Source organism: Hippocampus comes, unplaced genomic scaffold (assembly GCF_001891065.2).
Source record: "Hippocampus comes isolate QL1 unplaced genomic scaffold, H_comes_QL1_v1.1 scaffold104, whole genome shotgun sequence".
In the NCBI taxonomy this organism is placed as follows: Eukaryota; Metazoa; Chordata; class Actinopteri; order Syngnathiformes; family Syngnathidae; genus Hippocampus; species Hippocampus comes.
The window spans coordinates 4,598,142-4,618,583 of record NW_017806072.1 but is presented as its reverse complement, the minus strand read 5'-3'; the positions used below and the strand labels follow the sequence as shown (position 1 = coordinate 4,618,583).

At 41.9% G+C, this 20,442-nt stretch overlaps 1 protein-coding gene across 3 annotated transcripts in view; it reads right to left on the bottom strand.

Annotated features, from left to right (window-relative positions):
- Positions 1-13,285, bottom strand: part of hipk2 (homeodomain interacting protein kinase 2) — an 86,655-nt gene extending 73,370 nt beyond the window's left edge. For all 3 annotated transcript variants that reach the window (XM_019894057.1, XM_019894058.1, XM_019894059.1), the window contains exon 1: positions 12,893-13,285. In XM_019894057.1, the coding sequence (XP_019749616.1) occupies positions 12,893-12,911 (19 nt within the window). In that variant the 5' untranslated portion in view covers positions 12,912-13,285. The remainder of the gene's footprint in view (positions 1-12,892) is intronic.
- Positions 13,286-20,442: the final 7,157 nt, after the last annotated feature.

The window sequence follows — 20,442 nt, the reverse complement described above, 5'->3', positions numbered from 1 at the left end:
AAAAGACAGTGGGAAAGTTTTTTTTTTTTGTTTTTGTTAATAAAACAGCTAGGACAGAGCTAAAAGACATGAAAAAAACAGACAGCTATAAGATTAAAACAAACTTGTTTTGTTTTTGTGAGCTTTTTTTCTCTCACTTTAATTCAAAAACAATTTAGCAGCGCTGCAATTTATTGAACTGTGGAGTGCCTGAACACTCCCATGGGCTAACAACTAAGATAACAAAAGCCCAAAAATAAAATAGGGCAAGCCAAAGCTTTGGTGTGTACTCTTTCACGTCGTAAGTGGGGAAGAACTGAAGAGAAAAAGAATGAAACGGAAAAAAAAAAAAAAAAAAAGAACTGGATCTCCTAAAGCGGCATTCTAAAGCAGGGGTCCCCAACCGCCGGTCCCCATTTGGTGCTGGGCCGCACAGAAACAATAAATAACTTACACTCCTTCCGTTTTATTCATTTCGGAATCTGAAAGCTGTTTTATTTTGAAAAATTCTCTGTTATATCAGTCTACAATATGTTACTCTTGACGGAGGTGAACGTACGCTTCTCGGTCACGTGATAGGTTACCGCATACAAAACAAACGTTTTTGAAAAGTTTTTTCTTCGGGAAGGGGAAAAGGCCCAGCCAGGAGACAGAAGAGGAGCCTCCGACTTTCAAGAAAGAGAAGGCTACATTTAATAGACAGTATCATGAGTCCTATTTCAAATACGGCTTTATCTCAACGGGAGATTCACACGCACCAAGCCTACTCTGCATAATAAGCGGCAATGATGAGTCGTATTTTTCATGCACTTCTTATTTGCGGCATATCTTATTTTGAAGGCATGTTTAAACGTTACCATAGCGACCAGAGAGTGTTGCGGCCAGATAGGACGTTCCTCGTGTCATGATTCGTGTTGATTATTATGTTTCGAAAAAAAAACCACACTTTTCATGCAGATAATATCATATTATATTGTTGTATCTATCCGGCCTTAAAGGCCTGTGCCTGAAAATATTGTCTGACATGAAACCGGTCCGTGGGGCAAAAATGGTTGGGGACCTCTGTTCTAAAGCAGCAATCAAAACAGGTAAGGTTTGCTATTAACAATAAAAACCCTTACTAATTACACTTTAAAAACACCCATTCATTGTCTATTCCTCTTGGACTCTTCAGGATCACTTAAACAAGACAATGTTTACCAACTCCAAAATAAATTGCAGTTATGAAAAATAACGCTTTTGAAAATGCAAAGATTGCACCCGACAGTGGCGATGTGTGTGTGCGTGTGTATTTATTTTAATAATCCTTTTCTTTATCGTAAAGGGTGACACAAGCTGCATCACTGTCTAATGCAGGGGTGGGCAATTCCAGTCCCGGAGGGCCGCTACCCTGCATGCTGTCCATCTCTCTCTATTGCAACACACCTGATTCAAATGAACAGGTTCAATATCAGGCTTCCGCAGAGCTTGCTGATGATCTGATCATTTGAATCAGGTGTGTTGCAACGGGGAGAGATGGGAAACGTGCAGGATGGCGGTCTTCCAGGACTGGAACTGCCCACCCGTGGTCCTAATGGAAAGTGAGCATTGTTTTGGGTGTGTTCATAAAGTCAGTGGTCAAAGTCTGTTGCTGAATGAGTATCGAACAGAGGCAGATGAAATATTGTCTGTCCTGCCAGCTCACCTTCACTGCCAACACACCCACACACACTCGCCTCCCCATTTGCATGCCATCTCGCTACGTAAGCCGAGTCCTCCACCTCCCCCGGATGTGCAATTCCTGACACTCATCAAAAGTGTCATGAGACGTTCCTCAACTCTGTATCAAAATGCTTACGTCTAAATTATGCAGTCAATATAGGTGCATTAAAACACACACCCAAGGGGAGTCAAGCAAAGCCCCGCCCCCCTCTGGAACCTTTCAATGAAACGTGACAAGCGAGAAACCAGTCCAACCTGACCAGGAACCTTGGGGACCAGCCACTCACAAAGACAGGACCTTCGCTTTCTGTATTTTCCAAAACATACAACATACAACCGATAAAGCAGCCCATCATAGACATGCGAGGGTTTCGTTAGCGGGGAATTGTTGGACTGATCTGTCGCACAGGTGCTTGCATACCCAAAAGTAGGACATCTTTCAGAAAGCGACCACAAGTTAGCTCATGAGAAATGCTGATTTACAAGCAGAGAGCCACACAAGCGCCATGTGTCTCACACCAGAGACCGTATACTTTATTTGTCCCTGATGTGGTCTCGTGCCCCCCGCCCCGCCTCCCCTATGCAATCAAATACAAAGTGGAGATGCTGCACATGCCTCCCCAGGCGACACGAGTATGTGATATTTCAGCACAGGGTGTGAAGCTCTTCCTTTGGGCTCCACTAAGACTACAAAATAGACTATTTTAGGCTACTTTGTGTCATAAGATGTTTCATCTTGTACTCCCTTCCTCCTTACTCCAGGTACGAATCCATAGGCATGCATATTAAATTGCCTTAATGTCTTCATCTTCCCTCATCTTTCTCTTTGGAACATCCCTCCTGTCCTTTGCTAAGTAAAGAAATCCCATCGTGCTGTCCGGTACTGTTTCGCAAAATTTATCACACAGATGTGCATGCTCGCATAACAATTGAGCCAGGCATATGTGTCCTTCCTTAATCCATCTGAGCATGAGCATGAGCATGAACACAGGCAATAAATCCAGCTTACCGACTCAGCACTTTGATTCAGTCTGAGGATCATACCTTTGCTGCATCTTTTTTGGAGTCCTCACAGAAACGGACAGCAGACAGAAAAGCTTTTATGCTTCAACTTCACATCAGTCACCATGTTTGGAAAGCGCTTGCCTAAATCTCTTGAACTGTGTCAGTTACACAATATAAAAGGAACTCGAAGATCCATACAAATGTGCAGGTTTGGACCTGTTCGTGTCGTCTGACACCTGACCCAGCATTTCCAGTTCCAAATTGGCTGAAAGGAAAGACATTTCCCATGACTATTAGCATGATGAAAGGGACGTCGAGGTGCACATGTTGCCATTTAAAGTCATCACTAACATTCTTTATGATTGTCATGACAGCAACTGGCCTGCGAGGGTGGTTCATTGTGGTTTCAAGTTAACGTTTGCCTTTTTATGTGGGGCAGCGTCATTCACATTAAAAGGGTAGAAGCATGTTTTGTGTGAGCAAGCAGCTGCTGGGTTCCATCAGAAAAGCACGGGAGATGTGATTCCAGATGTAGGAAAGAGGCCAGTGAACGGAGATGATAGGGTCGACGACCTCAGTGACAACCCCCACCTACCCCCCAATGACCTCCGCCTGTGCCCCGGAGCTCCATGGGCCTCAGTAGAGGGGGTTCATCTCTCCACCCCATTCCATTACTGCCGGTTTTTCTTTTTTTCCGCGTACTTTTCAGGCTGTCATTCCCCATATCGCCGCCTTGTTGTGTCTGGGTTGAACGGTTGGGGGCGGGGGTCAGTTCAAAATGGTTGTTAAGCTGAGCGGCTGGCCAGCCTCGATGGGCCTTCGGCTTTGAAGTGAGGACTGGCTCAGAGGCGCAGTTCAGACCTGCCATTAACATCCATCTTGTGTGATCCGATCCAACAAGAATGGCCCAAACAAATGCACCCTGGCCCGTTAATACACCGGCCATTCGGGAAAATTGACATATTCTCCTGAAACTCCCAATGGCCACCCCGTACCTCCTGGAAAGTATAAGCAGAATGAATATTGAGCTCTCACTGTTGATTACTTTTTCGATTCCGCGATAAATCTGAGAAAAGCTCTACCAAAAACCTTGACCATAAGCCATGGACCACCACAAAAAAAAAACATTCAAATGTAAGCGATATAACAATAACAACAAGTAACACTTGATGCTTATTTATTAAGGGGCATCATCGTCTTCCTTTCGCACTTAATTTCTTGTGTGCCTTTCTTGCGTACTCTCAGGGTGCGGCGATTCTCCCATCCATGCACAACCTGGAAATTCATGCACAACCATCAAAGAAGCATGATTCGGTGAAGTCTGTGGGCGGCCCAAATTTCCAAATCGTGCAGTATTACTGAGACGTGAACTCCGCAGGGATCCATTTGGAAAATAAGACTTCAAATGGGAAATGAACCTGCGCAGTGGATCATGAATTTATGTTGATCGTTGACAGTGACGTGTGCGCGGCTTAGCTTCACTGTACCTTGAAAGGAGCTCTTTTTCATTAACTTTTTAATAAATCTGATACAAGCAATTTCATCAGAATACCATGCACTTGACTAAACGCTGAGGAAAGTGAGTTGAAGTTGAACAGGTTGCCAAGCGACGCAATGTGCGTGGCACCCACGTGATCATTTTAAAATCTAACTCGCGGCCCATTAGTACGATGACTGTGTTGTTTGTGATCGGCGCTTCAACTCCAAGCGCCTTCAGTATGTGGAAATGCTCCTCACAGGTGAAGAAAAAAAAGTAAGCTGACAATGAACTTGGGTGTGAGCGCGAACGGTCGTTCATCTATGTGTGCACTGCAATTGGCTGGCAACCAGTTCAGGATGTACCCCGCCAACTGCCCACTGACAGCTGCGAAAGGCTGCAGCACGCCGGCGATCCTCGTGAGGATTAGCGGATCAGATAATGGATGGATGGATGGAAAACCTCAAGTTTTAACAGCCTATTGTGTGACTTCAGCCATTTAGTTCCTTTACAAAATTGCTTTTTTGTGCTTATGGAAAAAGAAAGGCAATCATTATTATTAATAAGATCATGCACATTTGCTCCACCATAATTTAAAACCAAACCAAATCACATCAGAAGGAATTGGAGAGAAGCAACCGAATCTGTGTGTCTGTGCGACCAGAAACAAAGAGCAAAGTTGTGCTCTGAGCCTGCTGATACTATAGTCAGACCCGAGTGCTGTCTGCTACTTTCTGCTTGGCCTCGTGGCCATGGGCAGTAATGGGCCTGAATGCTCGTCTGAGCTTTGAAGTTTTTGGTCATTAGCCAAGCGTGGTGCTGTACCTGCAGCCATCTGTGACGAAGCCGCAAGCTGCAGCCCTCCCTTCCACTTCCTTCAGTGGGGGTAAGCTCGAGTCAGGAGTGCAAGCTCGGCTCACAATGTGGACGCTCTAACTGTCGATCTTTCAATGAATTGCGTCCATCTCCCTCATCTTATTACATTTTCTGTCCCATCTCCCCACTCAAACGGTCGTGTTCCTCGAACATGAATGAATAATGAGGAATCAATTAAAATCGGAAAAAGTATTTTTCGTTCAGCTTTAGGTAATAGTTGTTGAATCTTTAAGGTTGGGAACGTGACTACCTTTTGTACATGAATCATCATTTAATTTACTGATTATTTGTTGCTATTGTTATTTATTTCGAATGGGATGGGAGACTCTTTGAGTGTTCTCAACTCCTTTTTGCACACTGTAAAAAAAAAAAAAAAATGGGGGGGCAGTTAAGTATTACCAATTTTAATATATAAACAATTGGCATGTGTGGCAACAACGTTAGCTAGCACAACCAAGTTGCAATTTCTGAGTTGATTTTCCTTATAGCTTTAAGTTGGGAGAGAATACGAGGGATAATTAGTGCTGTAAACTCATTTTTTTTGGTTGTGAAATGCGGGAAAGCCAATATTACCTGTATATTAATATTCACAACAGCAAAACTTAAAATAGTTTTGTTGAAAATTTATCAAAGTTTGTTGCCATGAAACTTTGAATTCTACAACGTAGAATTCACCAAACTTTTTTTTTTTTTTACAGTGTATGCATTTTGCATTTTACTGTACAGAACACAGCTGACTGAAGGAGTTGTGCGTGGGTGTAGCTCAACTTCTCATTGCTGATGTCAAGTTCTTACTCAAACTTCACTTTGCCTCAACTGCGTAAGTAATTTCACACAACCAAAATATAATTAATAATATAAAAAAAAACGAAAACAAATGGATTTCTCGTACTTAATTTTTACATAATGTTTAATTCCTTTAGGGTGTTGGTTCAAAAGTTTCCTTTTGACTTGTTCTATTGTGTGACACTCACTCAAGTGGACAAGGCTGAACAATGTGGGGCGAGATGAAGCCAGAAAATCTCTTTCAGAGAATGACATGTCCGATGAAAAATGGAGGGCAAAGAAAAACAAAGGGATTATGAACAGGGACAATCTGGACCAAAATACAACTTGATGGTTTTGGTGTGGGGGGAGGGGGGGGATTAGTGTTGGAACAAAGCAAGTTGACAAACCAAGGGTCGACGGTGGCGAAAAGTTAATGGGTGGCGGAGCTCATGTTTAAGAAGGGCAGAAAAACTGCAGTAGCCAGACCTTATCAAAGCAGGACACGCACACACGCACACACTTACACGCGCGCACGACATGTGCTGTACAATCTGGCAATCGGGCTTCTGCTAAAGTGTCACATAGGCACCATGTGTGCTGGCCAGTGGCCTCTCAGTTTATCAACAAACAGAGCAGGATGGAGGGACAGATAAAAAATGTAGGGGGTGGGGCAGGCAAACATCATGCATGTGTGAGAATTGAGAGGCTCACTGTCGGTTGATGTGAGACGGCAAAGTGGGCATGCAATGCGGAGTAATTAAAGCATTATACTATCCCAGTCATCTTCGGGCAGTAGGCGGGGGACACCCTGAACCGGTTGCCAGCCAATCGCAGCGCACACAGAGATGAATAACCATCCACGCTCACACCTACACCTAGGACCTGCCATGCATGTTTTTGGAATGTGGGGGGGAAACCGGAGTACCCGGAGAAAACCCACGCAGGCCCGGGGAGAATATGCAAACTCCACACACTGGAATTGAAATCTATTTATACACCTTTCTGTTTGTATATATATATATATATATATATAAGCGGTACTCGGCTATGTAGGAGGTAGAGTGAATATACAGGATATAAGAGAGCGAAAACAAGCATCGTGAGTTGGGTTTAATGAGGATAGGGAACAAGGGCCATAAATACAGCCATCCCTGTAGTATGATCCACGTCTCTCTGTTGTTTGTTTGGCGACAGGCTACCACCATTGCTAGCAACTGACGACAGGCGCTAACGGCTAGCCACGGAAGACATTTTTGGCTAGGGAGCGATGTCCGCTGTCTCGCAAACATGTAGCAACAGCTGTCCAAAGGCTGCACGGTCACAGACTAATGTGCACTGCTGCCTGGTGAAGCTTGTCAACAAATTGGCTTCGTCTCAGTTTTTAAACATCACTGTGACCTTTCTTTGCAAATGTCCCATGTTATAACTTGGAGATCTGCGGCTATTAATGCAAAGTGGCCAGTGTATGTACAAATTTGTTTTTATGGCTATATTTTGCAATTGCGGCTTTTAATCAAGTGTGTTTTGTGGTCCGGAAATTACGGCAATTGCACTAACATTGCACCCAGGGTCCTTTGTTCACGATTAGAAACGATGATGTCTGTCCAAAATACCACATTCAAAATGTGACCATTACAACTGCAGCAACTGCAGTGAGCAAGCGGCACAAATGCTCTGTATTTTGGGGAGCACTTACCTGTGAGAGCAACTGTTCTCTGTGATGAAAATGAACAAAACATCACATTGTCACCTCACTAATGAACACCTGCAGTCCATCCTGAGAGTCTTTGGAGCACTGAACTTCACCCCAAACCCAAACATTGACGAACATGACAGCATGAAATCAAAGAAAATTAAATTGTTATATTTGACTGAAAAACCCAACACTATTTTTTTTTTTTTGCAGAATGTTCATATTTTAAATTCTTATTATTTTGACAGTAGCTGATTTTTATGCAGAGCAACACATTTTAAGTTAGTTTAAGTGTAATTCATTTTGGAATAATATGTTATCACTCTCTTTCAATTCACAGTTGTTATTCAAAAACATTTCGTTTTAGTCTGTTCCATAAATTTGGGTTTTGTTCGGCCCATGGCCTAACGTGTGCTTTGAGTTTTGGCCTTCTGTGCGATTGGGTTTGACATTGGTGCTCTAGGAACAATTGTCTAATTATTGCTTAATTGGCCAGACAAAAGGGCTTATTCACTTACTTGCAAGCGGTAACATGTAATTTTTTGTCTGAACTGCGCCTCACATCAAAGCACAAGATGTGTCAGATGGTCCAGAACCTCTCCATATCGCAATTATTTTCAACATTGGACTGGCAGTTTCACGACAAAGAACAACATTCACCAGATTTTTTTTTCTCTTATCCTACTGAAGCCTGAACTACAAAGGGGTACTTTTTTAGGGGGTTGGCAAAAGGAAAAAGAAAATAGTTTCCTAAATGCTACAAATCCATTTCAAAACAAAGTGGGCGCAAGTGAACGCAAGCAATCACAGATAATCTTCTTATACGCAGTGGGCTAAAAACCAAATGTGTTTTCAGTTACTATTATGTACACAAAGCATTGTTCGGTGCACTTCTGCTCTTGAATATACCGTAGACTCATCGGCCACATCGTGAGGTGCACCCGCACAGTTTAATGCAATGCAGCGTCGCGCTAATGTGCAATTGTTCTCCAAACCTTCAGCTATTTTTTTTTTCAAACAACAGACATTGGTGCTCTAGGAACAATTGCTCCAATTATTAAATGAAATCATCACTATCCAGATATCATCGCATTGTGCAGATGAACTACCTCGACTGGACGAAACAAACGCAGAGATTTTTGCAATAATAAAATACAAAATGATGCATTCATTGCAGCCGTGTATGTCGAGCAATGGGTGTGATGCCCATTCTACCTTTCCGCCTAACTGGGGGCCATTACTTCCCCTCAGAGTCAGAAGCAGCTGTTCCAAACTGACACCGAGCATCAACAGCAGTGCTAAAGAAGAAAAGGGGCCCTCAAAACACTCACTCTTCCACTTTGATCTAAATTAACTGTCAGCAACTGATGTGGTCGGGACAGCCATGCTTTCAGAGTTTTCCAAAGGTCTGCAAAATGTGTCAGGAGCACTAAAATAGGAGACTCGAGTGACGGCGGAGAGCATGAGAAACAAATCTCTGAAGTATTTTAAGCCAATGTAAAGAAGACTTAGATGAGTACTGGTGTGAAGTACTGAAGGTAAAAACCAACAAGTTGACTCGATTGAAATTAGGCCTCCCGTGGCACGCTGATGTCTTCCGTCTTGTCCATCTCTCCCTGTTTCCAAAACCCCCCTGAGCCCACCAGTGAATTATTATGAGAGCTCAAATATTCCAAGTCTTTAGCACATAGTTTAGCAAGTCGTCAGCACAAAAAAAAAATGTTTTTTATTTGTTTTTTTTTTCTCGCTTCCACCGGTTAACCACTTCCATAAGAATTCCTGAACAGGCCACTTTTAGAAAAGTCATCAAGCAGACCAAAGGTGAATCTGAAAACATGGATAGACTGTATGAACAAAAGTTCTGGAACATGCCTCTTTACAATGTCAGCATTTTTAATACACGTGTAGAAACTGTTTGAGGAAGGCCCTTTTCTGTTCCGATAGGATTGTCCGTGCTTGGTTAGACGAGTTTGGTGCGGAAGAAATCTGATCAAGTACCTTTCCAATGAACACGAACAGAACGTGTGAAAACACCAGAATATGCACAAACACTTCCCACAGGACATAAAATCTTCCCAGAAGAGTGGAAATACAACTGCAAAGCACAAAGTAAAACTACCGAGACCAACGTTTGCTCCTCGGTGACCACCTAAACGTACGCAAAGCAATGACTGCTCTTCGCCGCAAGCTATTCACATGTCACCTAATCCCTTGCCAACATTTATGTTCTCCTCTGTCCTAAGGCCTGAACTCAAGACGCCACCCTGAAAGACTGGGAATCCATCCCCACAAGGTGTGGCTGCCAAAACCCAGAGAGCCCTTTCCTGCAATTCTAATCACGGTTTAAAAAGGCACAACCTTGGACTGTAATCCTAGGTCGCGGCCTATGAGGAAGAGATCAATCAAGGACCTCCAAACAAGGGTGAGCGGAGGAAGGAGGGAGATGGAGCTGAGAGTCATTTCTGGGAAAGTCGCTCTATCCTATGAGGAGAAACTTCCTTCCAAGTCGGGGCAACGTACATTCCTTGCGCCAACATTCTCCTTTGTGTAGATCGCACAAGGTAAAAAGTCACATCTGGGTTCATTCATCAAACATCCATCTGGCTCTGACTATTGCAGTGCCAGTTACTACCTTTGTCCTCAACAAGGTCTGAGGCACACTTTTGCCCATCTGTCTGGACATGAACGAAACAATCCTCCGTGGAATATTGCTTGACGTCTGAGCACATGTCTACTTAGCAAGCAGGCGACAGCATATACACAAGCTTATGCTGTGCACACGCGTGTATGCACTTGAAACTCCAAACATGGCCTCTGTTTGGACTAAAGACAAACATACTTTAAAGCAGCAGGCACATCGACATTTCATGACTAAAATGTCAAAATTGAACTGTTGATAGCAGGAAGAAAAACATGTCTTTGGGCTTGTCCAGCAGGCCACATCCTGATTAATGGAAAATGTTGCAAAACGAATCGACATTTTTAACCTCAGGTTGAGAAGAATGATTCAACTGTAACACAAAGGGCAAACAGAAATAAACTCCTCAAACAAAAGAAAAAAAAATGTGGCGTGTCATCTTTGTGTGTGTGTGTGTGTGTGTGTGTGTGTGTGTGTGTGTGTGTGTGTGTGTGTGTGTGTGTGTGTGTGTGTGTGTGTGTGTGTTAGCAGGCCACTTCAAGCTAATTACTGCTTGCTTCATAATGAATATTAGAAAATATTGGGAATAGCCAGCTGGGACTCCGGAGCATGGAGAAATGCTTCCTCAAATTCCATACATCCGTTTTACATCGCCAGTCTTCATTATGTGTCACAGGCCTATCCAAGCTGAATTGGTGAGAAGTGGGATACACCCTGGACTGGTCGACAGTCAATCAGAGGGCACATAATAACAACCACTCACTCTCATATTTATTTCTGGACAATTGAAAGTCTTCAGTGGCCCTAACATGCATGTTTTGGGAATGTGCAAGGACGCCAGACTACCTGGACTGTGCAAGAGACAATTAAACACCCATTTCTCAAACTATCAAGTACACATGGTTTTTTTTTTGTTTGTTTGTTTATTTTAATACCTCTACCAGCCTTTTTAATCACAATTTGGACCAAAATTGATGTCATCCTTTCATAGTCCTATCAATTGACAAATCAGATAAAAAGTGCAAAACAGTACCTCTTGCATTCACATTTTGCAGAGGTCTTTTTCCCGTCTATGAAGCAGCAGTTGAGCATTTTTATCATGCTTAGCACCTCTTTCAAAGTTTCATGGAACTGGTTTATGTCGTTTTTGCATAATCCTTTTAACTAACAATACCTCTCTTTTGCTCTTGTGTAAATCTCCCCTGGAAAATGTTTGACAAAAGATCTGTTTGCTGTTAACCGACAAATTCAACTATGGCAGGAAATTGTTAATCAGACAGCTTTAGGCTAATAGGTGCCGTTGCCAACCTGTAGCCAAGGGAGAATAATCAACATCATCTGCCCTTGCTGGAATTGAAGGGCCCCAAAAATGTTGTTTCCAGAGGAGACGCTGGTCATTTCCATGACGGCTACACATAACCTCTCCAATTTTGAAGGGGAGCAGGCAAGGTAATTAATTCCCCCGGTGTCTCTTTTTCCTCCCTTTCTCCCCCCAATCTCAGAGGTGAAGGGAAAAGACGGGAATGTCATTTACGCTAATTGCCTTTTGCTTGGGTGTCTCAAATTCAACTTTCCTTTTTATGTCAGGGCACCGGAACTTCAAAGCTTCATCACCCTGAATGAAAAATCTATCTTCACTAAGGGACACAGTTGATGCTTAACCACCATTCCGTTTCAGGAAGATCCCCTTTACTTTTCAACTGCGCTCCTCGTGAATGGTCATAAAAATACAGAGGTTCCCTTGAAAGCCAGCAGAGGGACTATAGAGTAACGCAGGCAAAATATTGAACATGAGGCTAAACAAATATTAGAGACGTCAGGGGTCATTATTTGCTTTGTGACGCATTCTCATTTGCATCAAGCTCCGGCGAAAAAAGCGGGCGTGCTCCACTTTGTTAGGGGGGGAAAACACTTGTAAGAGGTGAGAGCAAGCCTTGTCTTTTGTACATCCAATGGGCATCTATCTACAGGATGCAGGCTACTAGCTAGTAGTGAGTGAAGCATCACTACGTTTTCAAATTATAAACAGCCTCCCGTATCACTACGAGCATCGCCAATTGCAGCTCGCACGAGGAATTTGAATAGAACGAATGCATTGGTTTCCATTTACAACACAGTTGAGCACGATTGCACGCGCGTTTGTCTCCAGGCTGTCGCGTTCACTGTACGTGAATTACAGCACAGTAGTGTTATAGAATTTGAAAATTGCAATCTAAGTGACAGCAAAGGGATGAGCATTAAAGACGGAATCCAGTTGGATTAGTCCAGGGCACATAGCTGTAGACTTAGCGAATTGAGACGGTTTTTTTTTTGTTGTTGTTGTTGTTTTGTTTTATTTTTAACAGCGGAATCAGTCCAGACAGCAAGACCGTGCGTTCATTGCGTTTCGGGTTCAATTTAAGATAAATGTGAAATAAAACCAAGAGTGGGGATTGGAATGTGAGCAATTGTTGTGCGTTCCTTTTCTAATTCATTCGATCAGCACAGATTGGATGTTTTTGCAGGTGTTTGCACACATGACGACTCTTCTGTGCAAAAGCATGCAGACGAGTCTTGTCAGTGCAGATCCTCTTTGAAATGTGACCGAGAGAGCAGCAAGTAGCGAGAACACAACAACCGAGTCTTTTAAATAAATGCAAAAGTAATCACTTAGAGCGTGTTTGTTGAAAAATTTTGACAGAAAGACAAGACGGACGTGAGGGTGCACTGCAAAGGATCCCTCCGGCTCTATTTCAAAGGGAACGGGAGGACTTACCTTCGTATACAGGGGCCATCGGTGCAAGGGTTTCTGTTATTCATGGCAAACAATAAATAGAGGCGTCCGCTCAAAACTCAAGAAAAATCTGCCATCTTGAACGAGAGATGAGAGCGCCGCGTCGGTCTCCGGCATTACTGGCCCGGTTCATCAGTGACGAAAAGCCTCCTAATTCCCATCCAGTGTGAGGCGTCTTTCAAGCGGTGGTTCCGACCGCGATCCAGATGAGCCCACCAGCGCGGGTTGCTCTCTGCGGGCTCCCAAGACGAGCCACGATGACAGGTTGACTTTCAGCTATTGTGCGACATGTCTGTGGAGTGAGGAGTCTGCAAAAGTTGCAGAGGTCTGACTGAGTGCAGCGAGTTTGGTGTGCGAGCGAGGGAGTAAGTCGATTGCCGAGACAGTCGATGGGGAGAGGGAGGGGAGGGGGCGACGCCAGGAAAACCAATCGTCATGAAAACGTGATGGTTTCGTCCGACGGGAGAAATACAATAATAATAATAATAATAATAATAATACATTTTCTTGATAAGCGCCTTTCAAAACACTCAAGGACACTTTACAATCCGGACTAAAAATTGTGGGTGAGCAGCGACAGCCGGACGCGCCAGCGTTCACTAGCAAGAGAGAGAGAGAGAGAGAGAGAGAGAGAGAGAGAGAGAGAGAGAGAGAGAGAGAGAGAGAGATAGATGAGGTAAGCAAAAAGTTTCAATGTGAATTTATTTTAATAATATAAAAATAAGTCACTCATTATTTAATATTATAAGAACCGTTATAATAAATTAACCAATTATTTAAGTTAAACCAAATAAGTGTATACGAAAAAGGGATGTATTTGATCATTTACCGTGATTGAACAAATTATTCATTCATTCTTTCATTTTCCGAACCGCTTTATCCTCACTAGGGTCGCGGGGGGGGGGGGGGGGGGTGTTGGAGCCTATCCCAGCTGTCTTCGGGCAGTAGGTGGGGGACACCCTGAACTGGTTGCCAGCCAATCGCAGGGCACACAGAGACGAACAACCATTTACACTCACACCTAGGGACAATTTGGAGTGTTCAATCACCCCGCCATGCATGTTTTTGGAATGTGGGAAGAAACCGGAGGACCCGGAGAAAACCCACGCAAGCACGAGGAGAACATGCAAACTCCACACAGGAAGACCGGCGCTGGAATTAAACCCGGTACCTCTGCACTATGAAGTTGACGTGCTAACCACTCGGCTACCGGGCTGCCTTCAGCATATTCACTGTATGTATTTATTTTTTTAAGGAAAACTCTTGATAATGTTCAGTTTCAGTGGGCCAGCAGGATGTATGTGTTTCCCTGATATAGTCTGACTAAAAGTAATTTTAATTGTTTAATTCTATTATGACGTGGGGATGCAACCCGTTCAAACATCATTACATTTCTGCTCTCTCCACCCAGGTCACCGTTACAATTGACAATTGGTTCTCATTTGCCTTACCTTGGATAAATAAAGGTTACATTAAATAATGATTTAACATTGCAGACCTGATCAATGTGAAATCCAGTGTAAGAGTTGTCCATTATTTGTAAGACTGCTTAATTTTTCATTTTACATTGTATTTGTCCAAAAGTGTCACACGAAAGTGCAAATGTGGGGCAAGAGCGTGGCTTCAGGATATTTAAATGTCTCTACTGATATTAAAAAAGAAGAAAATATCAACAAATACAATATTACTCATATCAATTTTGATTTGCATGTTTAGAGAGGTATTTATTAAACAAAAGTATTTATTTTAGTGTTTAGAGTGACACACTATCACATTGACAGGCATTTTTAATGTATCAGTTATCCTTTTGAACTATGAGAAGCAAAATATTAGAAATAGTGCAGTTTTTGCACTATGGTAAAATATTAATGAAATGTCCTTATAAATTAGTGCATTTGACATCAATCAGCAAACTATTGACACTGTCGGTAATATTTTGGAAGGTTAAAAAAGTGTGAATTTAATCTAATTTGATAAGCGGTTGTACCTAATGCAGTGGCCACTTAATGAGTATCTTTTGTTGTTTTGTTGTCATTTCCAATGTTTCATGTTTCCTTGCTGTGCATTCTGGTTGGATGATGCTGTGTGTGTTTGCTCATGTCTGCCTTTGACTGCCTAGAACTAAAAAGCCTATTCTATGACGACATGAGATTTGCCCAGAATGAATTTGAATGGAATCGGATTACATAGGCTCACAGCAGTGTGATTAATCTGTCATTTAGCAGCAACACTAAATTGCACTCGCAGCATTATGCACACCAATCTCTAAATGAAACGTGTAGACTGAGGCTTGTGGGCGGACGTAAGACGCTGATGAATTAGTGCAGATCAAATTCAGTCTGAAAGTCTAATCCCACATCAGTGTATGGGCATTTGTATCTCTTTTTTTTTGCATGAGGAAACAATGGTGTCATTGCATAAACACTGGTGGCGAGCTGTCTTCAGCATGTGCCAAGCTTCGCATCGTGTTCTGCAATAATTTAGTATGAAGTATGTCACACAGCCTGGAGCCTGGCCACATGTCATATAGAGTTGACCATTGGCCGTCTACATGGTGATGTAACTATCGGACAGGCATCAGATTAGCTCTTAGAGGCCTCAGGGTTCCTGGAGACCTACATTTGTTAAGCATCAAAGCGCAAACAAATATAATTCTCATCTGTTAATTGACACTGGACGTTCTTTGGAACTGCATTTTTGCGTGATCCGTGTGTCTATGGATAATTTGGTAATCTACTCAAACAATAAATGAAGCTCGAGTGTCGTGCCAAAGTAGCGTTTGAACAATACTGTAATGATGATCAAGTATTTAACTAGGTCGTGTACCAACAATACCCTTTAGAGTGCAGACGTTCACAATTATGTGTTGTTAGTAACTACATCCTGGATCTTGAATAACAGGGCAGTGCCATTATGTTTTTGTCATTATAAATTCCACTACGTTCAAGTTTATTGCCGAGTGCATTCAAGTGTACAGTGTACAAATCAGACTTTCAGCACAGCTTCATTAAAATAGTCAATACGGCGCAACTCAAGCAAGCTGTAACAGAGGGGTTGGTAGTTTGCGCCTCCTCGGGATCGAATGGAATCTGGAATTTCCATCAGGATTAAGAAAGTATCATATCTGTGAGCTTGAACACTGCCATGTTATCACATAGAAGTAGAAGTATAACATTTTCACACATGGACCTCACACCGACCGAGCTGGACGGAACAAATGTCAGTTATCAATTAGCCATTCATAAGAAAGACCCAATGAGGAGAGGAGACACTTGATTCTGGTACCAAATCGCTCGAGGGGGGAACGAAGACATTTTTCAAAAGTACCGTGGAGCTGAGCGTGAACAGGTGGCAATCACTGGTGTGCATGATACCGTGCACAAATCATCCGAGAAATCAAAAGAACTGTGTGCCTCGTACCACATTTGAACCCGTTTATTTCACTCTGGTGTCTTCAGAGAGAGAAAGTCCATCTATTTTTCGCCACTGAGACTTATTATTCAGTGGTAGTCCTAAAGTGGTTCTAATGCTATCACCGTACGTGAAAAAATGTATTTTAAAGAAATGAAGAGGAAGCCGATCTTGATCCCATGATTGGTCAAACAGATGTTTGACTGAAAGCAATTTCTGATGTTTCATTTCAAGTTTAATTGCATGTGTGACAGATTAGCAAAGGTTGACAAAAGATGGACAGACAGGCAGATGGTCCCTGACAATTCCATAGGGTTAATCCATCAATCCATCGCTCTTGAGTTCATCATGATAATTATGGCTCAGGACAGAAAATAAAATCCCAATGGCAAACTGACTTAGTTGGTAAATTGTACGGACAAGAAAATGATCCTGGTTGTGTTGAGGGACGACAGAAAGGACTGAGAATGTGAAAACCGAGACTTTATTTGCAGAGTTCCTGTTTTGACTCTGAGACTGAGTCAAACAAGTCATGTTTTGGCCAAAACAACTGTCTCACTGGTCAGATTCCAGTTGTAATGAGGTCTTAAATTATTAAAATGGTCAAAAGAATGTTGTGTGGTTGGGGAAAAAAACTGGTTTCTAGCATTACAGCAACAACGTTTTGTTTTGTGTTGTTTTTTTAATACAAATTTGAGCAACTGAATGAACACAGTTTTTCCGAAGGTTGTATGAAATGCAAAATATGGCATTAGAGACCTCACACTCTTGAGCAACTCAGATTGAGAAAGAATTCGACATACAAAGCTTCAACAATTAAGTGTCCTCAGTTCCCAAGCGGAAAGGTGATGTAAGTGGTCGGCATGCTTTGCAGGCATAAAATTCATCCATCCATCCATTCGCTGATCCGCTTATCCTCACAAGGGTCGCGCATGCTGGAGCCTATCCCAGCTGTCTTCGGGCAGTAGGCGGGGGACACCCTGAACCGGTTGCCAGCCAATCGCAGGCCACACATAGGCAAACAACTATCCGCACTCACAATCGCACCTATGGACAAGTTAGCATGTTCCATTAACCTGCCATGCATGTTTTTGGAACGTGGGAGGAAACCGGATTACCCGGCGAAAACCCACGCAGGAATGGGGAGAACATGCAAACTCCAGTCAGGAAGGCCGGAGCCGGAATCGAACCCTGCACCTCTGCACTGTGAGGGTGACGCGCTAACCAGTTGACCACTGGGCCACCCGGCATAAAATTCAAAAGAGGTTAGATATTTGAAAGGAAAAAAAAAAGATGATCCCTTTGAACATTCAATATCTTTAGAATATATTCCATCGACTATAGGTTGAAAAGGATTTAGAAATCATTGTGTGCTGTTTTAATCTTCGCACCTTTTTACTTGTCTCAAATGCACTGGAAGTGCGATTTGAGGTTTTTGGATACAGACATGCACATGCACCTCAGAAATGATGTTCAGTGGATAACAAGGAGCACAAATGAGTTTCTTCTGTCCCCGCTGCCCACTCCAAACCTTTTATGTAGTCAAAAACCTTCTCACTTTACACTAACCTTTAACCTGCTTTATTACTCTGAAATAGCTTTGGTGCTGATGCAGTCCAGTCTTGTCTTGGTTTTGGAATAGAATAATTGAGCTGTGGTCTGCTTTTAAAATTTTCAATGGGTGGTTACGGCACAATTTTTATCAAAACAAAATACTCAGTCACCTCTCATTTTTCCTCCAAATTCTTCTTTCACGAGCTGAGTGTGTTTCCCCAAAATGTTTTTGTATATGATCCGATTCTGTGTCACCCCGTGCCTGCTCAGGGATGTTCGTTCCCATTTATGTTCAAGTTGTCACAGCCTTCACGTTTCAGAGGGTTTGTCTCTGACACGAAATTACTGAGGATGCAACGGGCACAACCGTCTGAGCCATATTGGAGGGGAGTTGAGGGTACAAAGTTAGCATTATTCCGTTGTCAACCAAAAGACTCCTCTTTGTTAGACACGTGGCTTCATGACAGACAATTACAGGTTTTATGCCAATTTCACAATTTGTACTGTTTTTTTTTGTTTTGTTTTTGTTTTTATCACTTGGTGGTAATACCCAATTCCATTCACCACCAGAGTGAGAAAAGGACAAATACAAAGTTCATGACTTTGCATCGACGAGTTAATAAATGTTAGTAAAAAATTGGTTCAACTTTTATTGTAAGTGTTTAATCTGGGAGTGAAAATTCAGATAATTTTGTGTTAAATTAAAAGGAAGTGATCACACTTTTTGTCCAGGAAAGGTCCGTTTCAAGCACTTTCAAGAACTTTAGGGATCACAGTTGGCAAGCTTTTCTCGGACCATAAAACTATGGCTAATTGCATATTCTGGTCAGACTGGGAGTCAAAGCGCTGTTTTATTTGTTGAACGCGTATCCACAAGAAAGTAGCTCCAGAATCTAAGATGCCTTCAAGATATTATATATTTTTTTTTTCAAAAAAGTGTTTTCATTTTTTGTTTACATACTACAAAGGTTCCGTGTTCTAAATTACTCATTCTAAATGACTGATTTTAACCATGGAACAGAAGTTACCACCATCCTTTAAGATGGTGTAAACCATCTGTAGCAATGTCATTTCCTCCCAGAACATACTGAAAATAAAACTTCATCAACTCAAAATGTTGCCGTACATTTTCAAGATGTTATTTTATCTCGTGCAAAGATAAATCATGATGCAATAAACAATTGTTAGTGTGTAATACCAGAGAAAGAAGAAATTAAAGGTACAATCGTTTTGCGTACAGGTGTGTGTCTATTCATCCAGATGGTTCACAACTAATGAAAGAAACATGCAATGAAATTAAAGCTCCTTAAATTGTCTTAAGTACCATTCTCTTTAAACCGTAAGCAACAAAACAATCTTTTTTTTTGTGTTGTTTTTTTATTCATTAATTTCAAGTACCCCATTGAGGCTGATTTCTTTTCTGTTGTGCTCACATGTTGCAGAGTGAACAGTGTACTTAATATACTGCAGTCGATGTAAATAAGTTTATATAACGCAACATATAATTTTACAAAAATTGTAAAAGTATTATTCCTGAATATTTATTTCACTTTCAACCACTCGACATGTTCAGTGGCATCAGTGCTATACATACACATATAGTTCTTATTTTTTTCTTTGTATTTTTGCCCTCTGTGGACAATAAAAGCGGTATTGTGCTATGACCAAAACATAAATATAAATCTATATAAATAAAACATGAATTGGAATATTTCATATCACACAATTTTTATGCTTTGTCTTTGATTTAAAGATGACAATACCCAAAAATCTACAAAAATTGTAACACATGGGTTACGTGATTAGAGTGAAAGCATCTACGTTGAAACTAGCAGTTATTTTCTATTTGAGGAACAATAGAATCAGTCAACAGTACCGGTAACTGCACCAAAGGCTGTACAGCATCTAACTGAATGGCAAACTGCCACAGGGTTGATACTTACTGACTAATAGAACGTGCTCTGATCATTTGTCAAGAGCCGGTGTCTGTTAAATGTGTCGCAGCGCTCCACCTGTTTCACATGCAAAGGTCAGATTAGTCATCAACTGGCACACTACTCCGTTGGCAACACAACGGTTGTACAATCAGGGGTGCACATCAAAATTTTAGTGTGGTTCTCACATGAGCACCGGAGGCTGCTGTTTGGTGCTCTTTTTTTTTTTCCCGACCCACCAACCTTATGATGAACATAAAGTAGGGCCCACGGGCTACATCCGGCCACTAAAACGTCAAAATTATGCGCTGCTTCTATTTTGATGTTCATCAGAGCAAGCGAACAAGAGCAGCGACTTGGTTTCAGTTTTGACAACTGAAATATATTGTCGGTGTAATCAGTGAGTTCTCTGACCATTCTAGCATAAAATGAATAGCACCAACTGTGGTCTTTATGTTAGGAGTGATCTTATTTCCTGCACAGTGGAGGGAAGAGAGGAATTTCTCCTTGTCATGGGTTGGTAGTCATAAAAAGATCTAATACTGTCGTGCTTTGTGCTCATAATGTCAGCAATCTATAAATATCTAGAAATAAATCTATAAATATCTCTCTACATACATATATAATATATAT